At 45.9% G+C, this 13,670-nt stretch overlaps 1 protein-coding gene across 8 annotated transcripts in view; it reads left to right on the forward strand.

Annotated features, from left to right (window-relative positions):
• The window catches only part of LOC144114392 (protein lev-9-like), a 130,750-nt gene extending 118,473 nt beyond the window's left edge, over positions 1–12,277 (forward strand). For all 8 annotated transcript variants that reach the window (XM_077648106.1, XM_077648107.1, XM_077648108.1 and 5 more), the window contains one exon: positions 11,930–12,277. In XM_077648106.1, coding sequence (XP_077504232.1) covers positions 11,930–12,171 — 242 coding nt within the window. In that variant the 3' untranslated portion in view covers positions 12,172–12,277. The remainder of the gene's footprint in view (positions 1–11,929) is intronic.
• Positions 12,278–13,670: the final 1,393 nt, after the last annotated feature.

The following is a 13,670-nucleotide window of genomic DNA, read 5'->3' on the forward strand; positions in this document are numbered from 1 at the left end:
ATTTGTTCTTAACGTTGTTTCGTGTCTGATGTTATTTTAACTCGGTTTTGTATAAATTTCGTGTTCCTTTCTTGTATTTGACTTGTACCGCGTTCTTGCACCGATATTATGGTTTTTTTTCCATCTGTATGTACATCTGTATTTGCCCCCCTCACCCAATGCTCTTCGGGGCCTGTGAGGTACTAATAAATAATAATAATAATCTGTTACCTACGCTAAACACAGTCATTCTATCTCAGCCAGCTTCCTCACCTTATCTCATACCCGGCTTTCGGCCGCCCTCGAAAATGATTTGCCTTCCTTGAATCCACTTTTTTTACCCTGACAATCGATCTGTTATGTCCTGTCTCCGTCACTTTTTGTTCGCCTTGATTCCAGCTAGGATATCATGAATTAAAGTTGTGCCCCTTATCCACGTTGCTCTTTATACTTCTCAAGCCTACACATATTCTTTTTGCTTCCATAGCACGGTGTGAGGTCCCCAGTTTATATTTTAAGACCTTCTCTGGGAACTAACCTATCCCGTTCTGATGCTACTCGTATCAGCAATCGCTTATACCTTGTATAAACGGACAGTGAGTTAATCGGGCTATAATTTTTCAAGATTTTGGTGCCACCTATCTTGTGGATTATCTGTGTGTTAGCAATCATCCACGCTTCTGGTACACCTCAAACGTTAAGAGGCATTGCTTGCACTAGGCTGCGAGCTTTTTTTTTTATCCCAGCGCCTCCGGTGTCCTTCAGCAGATCTGCTGTTACTTCGTTTTGACGTGCCGTTTTTGAACTCTCATAGCTTTTAAGGCTTTCTTTACTTTCTGTCGTTACCACTGGAATTTCTATTTACTCTACGCCACTATTTACACCCTTCGTGACATTGATATGTCGGTTGTCTACAAAATAGTTTGACTATATTTTACTCAAAATTTCCAATGGCATTAACCACCTTGGCACGTATGACGCACTTTCTTTTCCAAAAGTAACCAGGCAACAGGGTTTGCTTCTTAGCCATATGGTGGAGCACGCATGGAACCTCTTAAGCTATATATCTGTCTCAAGTAAGCAGAACCAATTTCCTGCACCTTTCAAGAGCGTTTGGTCTTCAGGGGCGCTGTAATTGCTCTACCATACGGCTGGAATTCAAAGCGTTGTCTGCTTACTTTTGGCAAAGACGGCGCATGTGGTTTCCTTTCGTGCCGGATTCCCCTTTACTGCTCGCATACTTCTTCCGTAAGCTAGTGCTCGCCCACGCTTCAGTGCCCTTTACTTTAGTACGTGAGTACTTCAGTGCTTATAGTTTATCCTTTACTGCCCACCCGTATTATTCTTTCTTATGCAGGTAATCTTAAGCTTATAGCAAAATTTTGACAGTTCCGCCAGCTCTATTTTGTCTGCGCAGCTTGAGCCTTCCATGCTCGAGCAATTTTTAATGGGATCATTTCCTTACTGGAAGAGCCTTCCAGTATCCTCCCTAGCTACCATACCTCTTGCTTCAGTTATACTCTCCATGATTATTGTCACGGATCTCTCCGGCGAACACTCGGACCGAAAGAATGGACTAGGCGACGGGTGTACCCACACAAACGCACATTTAATACACCCTACGTGGCACACAATCTAGAACACAAAACTAACAAAACTAACACAAACCACAAAGACTATAAATACACACGACCCGGGCACACTGCTACTAGCGTCTACTACTAGTGTTCTACTATTAGCGGTCGGCGTTCGTGCTCATGGTTGGTTCGGTGTGGCTGCGGCGTTGTATGGATCCAGTAGGCGGCGTCGATGCGGCGTTCACCGTGCTTGGGCTGGCGTCGCTGGCGGCGTTGTACAAGCTCCCGGTCCAAGCGCCCGTGGAGGTGATTCCGGTGTTGTTGGCGTTGGGGGCACCACCCGGATGGGTAGCAACAGCGCTGGAGATACCCCTGGCCGTAGCAGGTGGTAGCGTCCTCTGTTGACTCCCCGGAACGGGCTCAGGCACGGCAGGTAGTCCACGATGCGGTGTCGTAGAACGCGAGCTCACCGGAGCAGTAGCCGGCGTCGCTCTCTTCCAGCCGATGTGCCCCTGACCTGCCGGAGCCTCCGCTTCTCTGCTGTTTCCCCCCGGGCCTCGCTCTCACTCGGCCTTTATAGCCTCGGTGTTAGTCCACGTAAGCCTTGTCGTCGTCTTCTCTTCTCTACCAATCATCTCTCTCCACCTCAACGAATGCTTCTTCTTCCTCTTCTTTCTTTCTTTATTTATTTATACAGAATACCCCTAAAGGCCCTCGAGAGGGTATTACATAGGGGGAAGGGGGCACAGGCAAATGAACAGAATAAAACAAAATCACAAATATAGAACAACAAAACCAAAAATAAGACACTTCGCATGACATAAGTAAGCAAAAGAATCAAAAGAATGGCAGCGCGGCAAACAACGAAGATTACTGCAGTATTAAAATTATACAAACAGAACACTAATGCAATGAATCATTTAATAACATACCCTGCAATAACATACCCTGTAAATGAAGCCATGAAAAAATAACAATGTATGCGAAGAGTTAAGCAGTAGTTATTGAAGATATAAGATTAAAATATTTATCAGGATCAGTGGTGGTTGCGATATGTGAAGGCAGAGTGTTCCAGTCAGATATTGTGCGTGGTAAGAATGAATGCGCATAGTTAAATGTTCTGCGCGTGAAACGCCTAACTTTAAAGGGATGATCGCGGCGGTCAAAAATCGAAGGAGGCAAAGAAAAAAAGTCGTTATGAAGTGATGGATGATGATAAAGTTTATGAAAAAGTGATAGTCGTGCAATTTTGCGGCGGAGACATAAATCCTGGAGACCTGCGCGTTTCTTTAGGGCTGTGATGCTGGTGTTACGTGAATAATCGGAGTAAATAAAACGAACGGCGCGGTTCTGCAATGATTCAAAGTTATTTATTAGGTAAGATTGGTAAGGGTCCCAAAAAACCGAGGCATATTCGATTTTAGGTCGAATTAGAGTGGTATAGGCATGGGCATGGAGGTGAGGAGGAACATGCTTTAGGTTATGTTTTAAGAGACCTAGTGACCGATTAGCAGATGGAAGCATAAGGTTAATATGGTGGTTCCATGCCAAGTCTGAATGAAGGTGAAGTCGTAAGTACTTATACGTGGTGACTAGCTCGAGTGAGCTATTATTTAAGGAGTATGCTGTTTGAATTCGAGACATTCGGTTAGTAAAAGACATCAATTTAGTTTTTGAATGATTAAGTTGCATAAGCCAGGTTGAGCACCATGCTGTTACTGAATCCAGGCCAGATTGAAGGGATTGGCAATCGGTGTTAGAATAAATTTTGCGATAAATTACACAATCATCAGCAAAAAGTCTGATATGGGAAGAAATGGAATCCGGTAAACCGTTGATAAATATTAGGAAAAGTAAGGGGCCAAGCAAATTGAGACCTGCAAAAGAGAAAAGCTTTAACCCATGCAATGACAAGAGGGTGAATATTAAGCAGTGATAGTTTCATTAATAACCGGTTGTGAGGTACTCCGTCGAAAACTTTAGAAAAATCAAGAAATATGGAGTCTACTTAAATGCCAGCATCAATCGATGAATGTATGTGTTGAATGAATCCGGCAAGTTGCGTTTCGGATGAGTAGCCTTTACGGAACCCATGTTGATATTTGAAGATAATGTTATGTTCTTCAAGATAGTTAATTACCTGCGAGTGAATTACGTGTTCAAGAAGTTTGCAAACAGTGCTAGTTAATGAAATGGGTCGGTAATTTAGTGGTGAGGAACGATCACCAGACTTGAAAATGGGCACAACTTTAGCTAGGCGCCAGTCCAGCGGAATCACGCCTGATGATAGAGATTGTGAAAAAATAGCGGACAAGATGCGATGAATACCATCAGATGAATTTTTGAGTATTTTGTTATTAAAGCCAAGGTGATCTGATGCTGATGTTTTAAGCTTCCCTAGTAAGGATAAGATACCTGTCTCACTGATACATATTTCGGACATTGACGTATTAGAAGTGCTTGCTGACAGAAATAGGAGGTAGAGGGAGATCTTCACGGGTAAAAACGGACGTGAATGCGTTATTGAAAAGTTCGGCGCATTCGGCCACTGGAACACTGCTGCCTTCCGCGTTGGTAAGAGTAATGTCAGGATGATTAGCGGGGTTTATTATCTGCCAGAACTTCCGTGGATTGTTTGTTAGCATTGCCGGTAGATCGTGTGTGAAGAAGTGCCTACGTACAGATATCAACTCAGACTGATATTCCTTATCACATAGTTTGTACCGTTGCCAAGATTAGGAGTGTCTGTTCTTGTCGACTTGTCTGTAAAGGCGCTTTTTCTTGTTATTAAGGCGACGTAGATGCCTATTAAACCAAGGCGCTGTGTTAGTGCATGGGATACTGATGACTGGTATGAATCTGTCAATGAGAGTAGCATGTTTCACGCTGAACAGGTTCCAGTTAGTTTCCACGGAGCGTGACGAAAAATCGCGAAGAAAATGATCGGCAAAGACTGACAACTGAGCGTTTATTTCACCGAAGTTTGCTCGGTTGTAGCACCTTATTTGTTTAGTGCGAGTTACCTTTTATGGGGCACAAAATTTAGGTTACCCGTGATTATGGAATGGTCGGAAAGGCCTTCTAAGAGCGCAATGTTGGAGCAAAGGTAAGGATCACTTGTCAAGATAAGATCGAGAATATTGGCTGTAGTGGCGAAACGACGCGTATGTTCAAAAATAAGTTGTTGCAAAGAGAAATCGAGACAGGACTGGAGGAAAGCCTGAGCTTCAGGATCATTGGCAGGAGCTGTTAATGACGACCAGTTAATAGCCGGAAAGTTAAAGTCACCAAGTAAAAGTAAGCTTGAATTCGGGAAACGACAAGTAAGATCGCTTAGTAAATTAGAAAACTGACTTGCGAATGAAGAATTTATGTCCAGAGGGCGGTAAATGACGCCAATGATGGCGACCGTGAGACCACAACTCAACTGGACCCATACCGATTCTAGGTACGACGTGACCTCGATAGGCACAGCAGTGAGCACTTTATTGTCAGCCAGAAGGACACCGCCACCTCTACGGCCCGTGCTGTCACAACGAAATATGTTGAATTCGGAGTCACAGGCGAAAACGACATCATCAGGAACCATGTCATTTAACCAAGTCTCGGTAAGCGCGATGACCGAGGAGCAGCATGAATCAATTAAAGAAGAAAGTGCTACGTTTTTAGAAAGAACACACCTTATGTTAGCGTACAGAAAACTGACATCGTAATTGGAGCAACGCTGCGCGTTTGGCCGCACGGGTGGTTTGCCAGCCACTTTACGGGAACTGGACTGGATGCGTCAGGCAAGGGACACGCGCACTGCGCTACTGGTTTGATCATCCCTGAAATATGAGACACCATTGATAAGCAGTTTATCAAAAGACAAACGGACCTTGTCACCTTTTTTTACTGATTTGGCATACTTCCACAGTTGGCTGCGTTTCTCACGAACCGTTTTCGAGTAATCTCGCGAAATGCTGAAATCGGTATTTTTGAGTTTATAGCCCTTACTCATAAGCGTTTCGACTTTTTCGTTGAACAGCTTTGCAATAATGGGTCTCTTTTTTTTCTGAGAAAAACGGCCTATGCGGTGAGCACGGGCTAAGGAAGACAACGTGATACCAAGTTTGCGAGAACAGAATTCGTTCACATGACGCTCAGAGTCTTCCCAAGTTTCAGACTCGTCAGTGTCCTGAACACCATACAAAAGAATGTTAGACCGGCGGGAACGATTTTCCAGGTCGTCAAGTTTTACTTGAATGTTGGATACATAGTGTGTACAACTCGTGGCAGATACTGTGGTAGGCACTGACTGTTTTTTAAGTTCCAGTTCTTGCACACGGGTAGCTAAAGACTAAGTCACTTTGAAGAACTGGAATAGACTCGATTTTAAGTTCAAGTTCATGCACACGATCGTTTAAAGTCTTCATTCCATTTTGCAGGCCATCATGAATTGTAAGAATCTTGTTAACACTTTCGAGGATATTCGCGTGGTTCGTCTCAAGCCTTTGAACAGTTACATATACCAGTTAGAGCTTTTCCTCTTGGCCCTTCGTCATAGGGCCTGGGTTTGTTTCAACGTCCCCACCCAGGACCAAAATGCGCCAAATGTACACTGCCGCCGAGCGGAAATGTTTCAGAATATGGGGTGGCCACGCCACTGCTACAAGACAGACATCATCATCACGGTAACAAAAACACTCGTAATAACCAACCTGGAACAGCAGGAACGGTGAGTGGCGAGGCATTTCGTGGGCAGTGCCGTGGCCCAAGGGGGCGGTGAAATCCGAGTGCTTTATGTAGGTGTCCTCATCAGCTGATAATATAGCATGTTGCCAGGCCCGAAGGTCGAAAGTGTCCAAAATCGGCAGGGGTGCGCACAGATGATCGGATGAGCAGCCGCAGCCGTCCAGAAACCAGCTAGCGCCGCAAGATAGCGGAACCAGTCGGCAAGTTGATGAAACAGGCAGGTGATAGCCGGTGAGCAGCAGCACCTGGAACAGCAGGAACGGTGAGTGGCGGTTAATTCGCGTCGTCTTCTTCACACCTTTTTCCTTTAAAATTTAATTTAGGCTCCTTAATATATGTGACAAGGGCCCCCTGTCTCTAGAGTTTTTCCATGAAAAACTGTTCACGTCATCCTCATCTCCAAGCCATCCAGCCAGCCGACTATCTGCTGTGGCGATTCTGGACTCAGCACACACCACACCGAAGATGTCCAGCACACACCAAACACACACCACTAACACAGCATACCAAACTGCGTTTTCAGAACACTAACACACCACTGCCGCCGTCCGTACAGAGTCCTTAATACGCATGTTGGTGTCCGCAAAAAACTTCCTTGTATAATCACATAACACCAACAACAGCCGTTGTCCATACAGAGTCCTTAATACGCATGTTGGTGTCCGCAACACACTTCCTTGTATAATCACATAACACCAACAACAGCAACAAGATAAATCCCAGATACATTAACACAGCAACAACAAGGTACATCGTAGATATACCTAGAGATGTTCAGTTAGCTGTATCTCTATACAAGTCTAATTTGTAACATTTGACCTCCACTTTGTCTGGCCCATTCGAAAACATCTCCCCCATGATTTGGAATAGAGCTGTAATCCTCTGTCTTTATTCCAATTGGGCTTCTTCAGTGCCTCATCCCCTCCTGAGTTTTTCTTCCCACTGAACGTGGAGACCTAGGCAGCATCACCTGTCTCCTCGGCCACTACCGAACAAGTTGCCCTGGGGGCGCACCGCCGTACGTGACCTTTTTCTTCATATTTCTTCAACACATTTACATTGAAAACCCTCTTAATGCCGTCTATCAATACCTCATAATCGATATCCTTTTTCTTCCGCATCACAAGGTACGGGCCCTTCCTTTGCATCATTAACTTATCATGCATCATTAACTTCGCGGTAAGCGAACAAAAGAGCTGGGAGATATCTATCCCAATCAGTAGGTCTCTCCTGGCACATTTTCTTGATCATATTTTTGAGGGTGCCGTTGAACCGCTCTACAAGCCCATTGCACATGGGATAGTAAGGCGTCGTCAGTAACTGTCTTACTGACAAAATGCGGTTAACCTCCTTCATTAGCTCCGATGTGAAGTTCGAGCCCCGGTCACTCAAAATTTCCCTCGGGAACCCATAACGCGAAAACATTTCCACAAGACCCTCCGCCCCTTGGATACTGTCAATAGTTCTCAGTGGAATAGCGTCAGGAAAACGAGTGGCCACGTCAACCAGAGTAAGCACATATCTATTGCCTTTGGTGGATACTGGAGAAATTGGCCCCACAATGTCAATCGCCACTCGCTGAAACGGTAGGTCGATGGCTGGCATCTTGCCCAAAGGTACGGGACCAACTCTTCTCTTCGGAACTGTGCGCTGGCACACGTCACATGAGCGAACAAAGCGCTTAACGTCACTCTGAACACCCGGCCAAAAGAACTCCTCGGTGATCCTAGACACCGTTTTTTGAACACCCTGGTGTCCGGTCATAATGGCGTCATGTCCTAAGCGTAGCACGGTCTCTCGCATATCTCTTGGTAACACCAGCTGTTGGACCCGCCTTCCTGAACTGAATGTGCATTCCCTGTGCAAAATACCATTTACCAATTGATACTCGAATGACGTCCGACTCTTCTTTCTTTTCACCTTTTCCCCGACTCTTTCGAAACAGGTTTTCAGGCTCGGGTGTTCTTTTTGCCTAATTGCAATTTCGCCCGGTGTTACACTCAAGCACATCGCAACAGGAGTAGAGAGCGGACGCTGCGTTGCTCGGGCTGTCGCTTGAGCTCTTGTCTCCACTGAGGACGAGAAACTGACCTGTCGCGGGCCTTTCCTCCTTTGGATGTTCTTCAACGTCGAGCATTTTCCACTCGGGATCGGCGTCTTCGACACATCTTGCACCCGTAATGTTTCCCAGGATGAGATCGTAGATGGGTTGGTCTACGCATTTTGCCACTACCTCCCCCGTATAATATGGTGTCGTCACTAGAATCCTGGCTTCAGGAAGGTACCTTACTGTGCTATCTACAAGAGTGACGACTGACGGTTCCCCTGTAAGATCCTCGTCCTTCACCAGGCTTCTACGAACCAAGACTGCGTTGGCTCCGCTGTCTCTAAGCACCAATATAGGACGGTCTCCTATTTGCCCAACCACCACTGGCATTGCTGCTTTCGACTTGGGTGTTCCACTCACTGCCTGATTTTCCAGCTGCGTTTGCTCTCCTTTCAGTTGTGGAACTTCGGGTGGCGTGACAAGTTCTACCCTAGAGTCGACAACGCATGCAGCTCGGTCCTGCGTTCTGTATCGGCACTCATCCAGAGTATGACCCCTCCTCTTACAACCTTGACACACAACCTGTGTTTTCTGGGCAGCGCTACAAGTCCGGCAGTCAGCTGCACGGTGTCCCACCGTAACCGAGTGGAAGGATCTGCATCCAACAGTTTTTTCTTCGGAAAATTTTGAGTGTGCCTTAACCACTGTTTTTCAATCTTGATGCATGCTTTAGGTTTCTTTGTGATATAACTGTGATTATTTTGCGCGAGCGCAGTTCCGTATTCAACTTTTTACTGTGTTTGTCGTTTCTGTTCGTAAGCGTTTGTTGCGAATGTATAATCTTATCATAATTTTGCACTGTTGATGTGTTTTTGGTGCTCTTGGTAAACCGTTGTGCATGCCTATTTTTAGTGCCGGCCACTCTTGAACCAAGCTCACGTTTCAGGTATGCTTCTGAAAGCACTTCTATAATAAAATTTGTATCTGTATGCTCCCACCTGCTTGGTCTTCCGAGACTGCAGTATCTCCCAAATAAATAAATAAATAAGATAAAAGCACTCATTAGCATGGCTCATCCAAACTTCGGCATTCGGCTACGAGAGCGAGCGGAATCGGCCGCTGCGGCAGAAATTGCGCCGAAATACCCAGCGGAAAGTACGATCGGACCAGGACCGATCGGCCAATAGGACAGGAAGGAGCGATCTGCGTTCCCGTTGCGACATCCATGGCAGCGCCTTTTGAAGGAGGACACCTAGCTTTTGACTGTATTTATTAAGCGATATTTATTGCCTCGGGGCATAAAAGTGGACTGAATTTGTTGTTGTTACTGCCCTTTTGAGTACTTGGGGCATAGGTCTTTCGTTTTATTTCACCTCGCCGGTAACAAAACGTGTAGCGATAATTTTTATTTTTTTATTTTTATTTTTTATTCACAGTGACAATTCCGACGCTTCTAGCCTGAGCAGGAGTGTCAGTTTGTTGACAACGATGGCTCCCATTTCGAAAACCAGTAGGTGCAACAAAGCTGAGCTTACCGCTGCGTCTCTGTTTGCATAGTTTAGTGTACTGGGTTTAACGTGCGAAAGACTCAGTCAATCAGGGCCGCCGTAGTGGAGGACTCTGGATAATTTGGACCACCTGGGGCTCTTAATTTAACGTGCAGTGAAATCGCACAATACGTAGGATTTTAGTATATCTCCTCCATCGAAATGCGACCGCCACGGCCGGGAGCGAGCCCGCGTCTTCCGCGTCAGCAGCCGAGCACAGCCACTGAGCCACCGCGGCGGCCGGTTTGCATGCGTTCCAATAAAAGCGCTAGTGTGAGTAACGGCGTAACGTCCCGTAAAATGCTGTGTGTGTGTGTGGGGGGGGGGGGGCGTGTGCGTGTGTGTGTGTGTGCGTGTGTGCGTGTGCGCGCGTGTGCCTGCGCGTGTGTGCGTGTGCGAATGAGCCATCAGAGCATCGAAGTCATTATCGAGAGTAAATCCAACTGCTTTCAGAAAATGGGCACATCTGGTGTCTGATCGTTCACATTTTTTTTAAACTGTTGCTTTGGAAACTAAATAGGCACTGCCTTTTCGTCGTATAGTTTGCAAGGACAAACAAAGGAAAAGCATGGGACTCAGGAAGCGATTTGTATACGTGTTGGCCAGAAACGTTGGGCGAGTTCGTCTCTGTCGTAGTTTTCCTTGTTCATAAGTGGAGCATATTCTAGAATGAGAGGGTACGCACTCAGCGCATGGCAAATCTATTCCAATCATCAGTGGCTAGTCTAACTTTATGCGATGTTGTGAAGCTTGTAGTTAATATACAAGTGCCAGTGCCTGGTTTGAAGCAGGGCACATCATACTCCATTGATGACTTCAGATTTTATTCTTCTTAATTGTTAACTCTTCCTTATTCGACTGTTCCGTCAGGCACCAATACCACTGTAGAGGAGCACTCTTATGACTCTTGAATATCTCTGCATAAAAGCTTGCTTCTGGAGACAACTCTTTTTCTGCGTCCTCGTGACAAATGTTCATTTTTTTCTCGCTTCTTCTGAGTTCATTCACAATTCGCAGGTATGGAGTGGCCAGCTACATGTATAAGCAGCACAGCGTATATTTACTCGGTTTTTAATAAACTGCGCGCCTTCAGTGTTGTATACACCGAGAAAATGGAACCCAGGACCGAAAAGCCTGTTCTAAAGAGCACGGCATTCTTTAGTGCGCTTTATTCAAATTTACACCTTGAGTAATGTGTGCCTACAGAGCACAAAACTCAGTACAAAAAAAATGGCTGTGGTTTAGCTCTGGTTAAACCTGGAGTGACGCGATAGCTACATCTGGCCGAGTGGAACTCGCTCAGTCAAATTGCAAAGTCAGTCTTTCGCCGCTCCGTTTCGCTGGGCGTTCCTTCATCTTCGTCCCACTTGACACGACGCATGCGCACAGCTGTTGCGGCTGTTGCGCGCCGCGCCGCCGGCAGCAGCCGCTGCTCCGCGCCATGTGACCAACCTACGTGACCAACGGCAGCACCACGTGACCATCCACGTGACCAGCGGCGCCGCCACGGAGCTCAAGTGGTGCCACTCTGAAGGGTCGAAGAGGTGGCGTAGTGTAGCTATCCCTACAAAAACGATACTAGCATGCTCTTATCCGAGATCTGCATAGCGATAATTTTTGTTGAGAAATATGCGTTGCCTGTTGGGTCTTGTGTTACGTGCACTTCTCGGTGGTGTCATTTCTTCCTGGCGCATCAACTCACTCTCGCCTAATTCAAAGCATGGGACGCCTTAGCTCTATTGTTTAATTACTCCTTCGAGCTCTGCAGAGAAACTTGCGTCAAGAAGTCAAACTCTGGCTCGAGACTCGAGTAAAAGCTCCCTTCGAACTTCGCGCTGAAGCTTTTTGTCATAACTTGTCCTACCTCCCAAGCCAGCTGCGGTTAATGTCGCTGGGTTACTTGAAATACGTACCACGCGATAAAAATGGGTGGCGCGTTCTTGTTGCAGTTTTCCTGGAATCCGCAAAGTATCTGTTGTATGCAATGTATGTTGTATGTCGTTGCATATTCTGTGCCTTATGCGCAATCGATATTCTACCCGCAGGTATCGAAGCCTGCGGGAACTTTGACGCTGGACCGGGCGGACCCGCATTGGAAGGGCGCAAGGAATCCTACGACCTGGGCGACAGCATCACGCTCTCCTGCAAGAACGGGACAGAGCTGCAACCTCGCATCGAGAGGCTCCTCTGCTTGGGCGACCGGTGGTCTGAGAACGCGGTGCCGATATGCGTCCCTGCGAAGGTTAAAACTAACGGGGCCAAAAATGAGGAACGCAAAAGAGCCTAGCGCTTTTGGTACCGGTTGTGAGATGCACATGTGTGCGCACCCACACCTTTTTCTCACGAGAGCGTCCACCAGTTTCATTTTTGTACAATAAATTGTTGCAGCGATAGCGGTATGAAGAACTTTCTAAACAGGCAAATGGCGTCTGTGTCGTAGTACGTCGTCAGTTGCCACTTCCATTTGCTGCCAGGAGAGGCTGCTGCCCAGGCGGACACGTAAATGTCTGCTCTTCTGGAGGCAGGGATGTGGTATGTACAGTTACCGTTGGCAGTTCTTCGCCTCGCTGGAAGGCGAGGATGCGAGAGTTTTTGATTTGTTAGCACAAAGTAACTTACGAGAACTGGACATGAAAAAAATTAGACGGACACTAAAACTTCGCGTTTAAGGATATGAAGCAATAGTGTTAATGGTGCCCTTCAGCGGTTTCTCTTCACACATATTCCTTGTTGTTTTTTCAAGTTGAGATTTATCAGAATTATCACAGCACACTTTTTATTTTCTTGTTTTTGAACTCTTTCAGACTGCAAATTACGCACCATATTGTTAATTTAATTAGTATCTCACTAATTAGAATTTATCTTGTTCCCTTCTCTAATTATTACATTCCTAAGCTTAAATCATCCCCCCCCCCCTTTACCTCGCCAAGCAAACGTGTGCTAATTCTTTAAAAAAGGGGGGGGGGGGGCTTGTCCATAGCGTGCCTGAATGGCGACCCGTGGGTTCAAATCCCGACTGAAATTTTTGGTGAGTTCTCTTTACGTAAAATCAATTGCTTTATAAAAGTGACGTCGTTTGCGAGATACGGTGACCTTAAATTCCCATTATAAGTTTTTTCAATTCCTTGCATTCGAGACATATACGTGTGACGCCACGCGTGACGAGGGTTTTTCGACACAACAACGCCGCCGGAACGACGCCGGATTTTTCTCTGGACGGCAGCCTTGAACGACTCAAGACGCATAAAATTAGTTGCCTGTTTTCTGCGTTAGAATGTCTTGATTATTACGTGGTATTTGCCTACGACCGCTAAATAATTTATAATTGAATTTCTCCGTGATAATATTTCGTTTTTACCAAGCGAAACGGTTGTGACGTGTATAGTTGACCTTTAGGTCACGTGAGGCACGAGCAAACTGCAATATAAACGCTGATACACAGTGCTAATTTACTAAAGCACTTAGAACAACCTTCTTCAAGACCTGGCATGACAGCAAAGGACATACAGCAATTCTATTGCCGTTTCTTTTTCATCCCTCACGTGACTTAATGTCAGCTGCACGTCACAGCCAACATTCGGTTGATGAAACCGAAACGTCAAGAAGAAATTCAGTTATAAAATATTTACTTGTTGTAGGCCAAAAATTACAGGACTGCACTTAAAGGGGCTCTAAAGTGGCGTTAATAAAGTTGCGGTATTCCGGGGATGTTAAAGCACGACGCTTCACGAATATTGTCCAGCTAGAATGATTTTAATGCGCTTTCTAGAAGCTGAGTTATCTGTA

The sequence above is a fragment of the Amblyomma americanum genome, chromosome 1, assembly GCF_052857255.1.
Source record: "Amblyomma americanum isolate KBUSLIRL-KWMA chromosome 1, ASM5285725v1, whole genome shotgun sequence".
Taxonomy (NCBI): domain Eukaryota; kingdom Metazoa; phylum Arthropoda; class Arachnida; order Ixodida; family Ixodidae; genus Amblyomma; species Amblyomma americanum.